Genomic DNA, 1,252 nt, shown 5'->3' on the forward strand with positions numbered 1-1,252 from the left:
AGGGAAGTAGGTAGGGGAGGGCAGTGTGTAGAGGGAAGTAGATATGTGTGGGCAGGGGACGGCAGCAGGCAGGAAATGGCAGTGGGCACGGAAGTTATTAGATAGCGGATTGCAGTATGAAGGGTAGGGCAGTAAGCCGGATAGTGGGATAATGGACCATTTTCCACCATATCCTCCATTACACTATCCATCATCAGGATTGGATGTAGGACAGGAAAGGGCAGAACGCAAGGGAGTGAATTGAGTAGAGGAGGGCGGTAAGAAAGGGCTGGAACTCTTGTCACCTTATTCCCCATTATTCTGCCCTTCATCAGGATTGGATGTAGAGCAGAGAAGGGATGTAGGAAGTGAAGTAGGGAGGGAAGGACAGTGAGAAGAGAAGGGAAGTAGGTAGCAAAGGGCAGTGGGCAGGGGAAGAACTCCTGCCCCTTATCCCCCATTACTCTATCTTTGGTGTCGAACGTATTGTAATGAATTTTGATATTTTTGGTCTTTCGGTGATCGCCATCTAGTGGAATCGGAGTAAATTGCAGCGCGTTGAACGGTCACTTTTTTTGTTTTTTTAAGGTTCGCCAAAGCGACTCTGATTCTCATCCCTCTGCTGGGGACACACGAAGTCTTCTTCACCTTTGTCAGCGATGAACACATAAAAGGGCTCACCAAAGACATCCTGCTCTTCATCCAGCTGACTCTCAGCTCCTTCCAGGTATACAGCCACGGGGATCCGGCTCTTGTGTCGGGATTGGGGATTCACTTCTTAAGGCAGAGATAAGTCAGGGAGCGAAGCACCGAGAATTAAGTCCTGCCTCACCATTCAGACTATAGAAAGTGAATATGAGGATCCCCAACATCCCTTTAGATGTGCAGATCTGTCTTTCTCTGGATGTGCTGCTTTGTAGTAGATGGCAAAGGGATGATGGGATATCAAATCCCTCGCGTACTGTGTGAGAGAAGTAAACAGGGACAGTCAGATACTTCTGCTGCCTATCTTTCACTTGGTAAGACTATTTATACAGGTGGAGAGAATATAAAAGAATCCATTTTAATGTTGTTTACTTTACTCATTTTTATATTTGTAGGGCTTCGTGGTCGCCTATTTATATTGTTTCACCAACGGGGAGGTAAGTGAACGCGGAGCATCAGATACATTTTTAGGTTAATATTAAAGTGTAGCTATTGTTATTTCTTTTAGTTTTGAAGAAGGTAAAGACGGTTCTTTTTATTTTGCCCCCTCCCCGGGGAGATCCCCCCC

The 1,252-nt window shown here is 46.0% G+C and overlaps 1 protein-coding gene across 1 annotated transcript in view; it reads left to right on the forward strand.

Annotated features, from left to right (window-relative positions):
• LOC108801863 (glucagon-like peptide 2 receptor) overlaps positions 1–1,252 on the forward strand; it is a 33,665-nt gene that overhangs the window by 30,415 nt on the left and 1,998 nt on the right. The window contains exons 11-12 of the mRNA XM_018573773.1: positions 568–706; positions 1,080–1,121. Coding sequence (XP_018429275.1) covers positions 568–706; positions 1,080–1,121 — 181 coding nt within the window. The remainder of the gene's footprint in view (positions 1–567; positions 707–1,079; positions 1,122–1,252) is intronic.

Source organism: Nanorana parkeri, unplaced genomic scaffold (assembly GCF_000935625.1).
Source record: "Nanorana parkeri isolate BGI_ZX_2015 unplaced genomic scaffold, ASM93562v1 scaffold2537, whole genome shotgun sequence".
NCBI lineage: Eukaryota > Metazoa > Chordata > Amphibia > Anura > Dicroglossidae > Nanorana > Nanorana parkeri.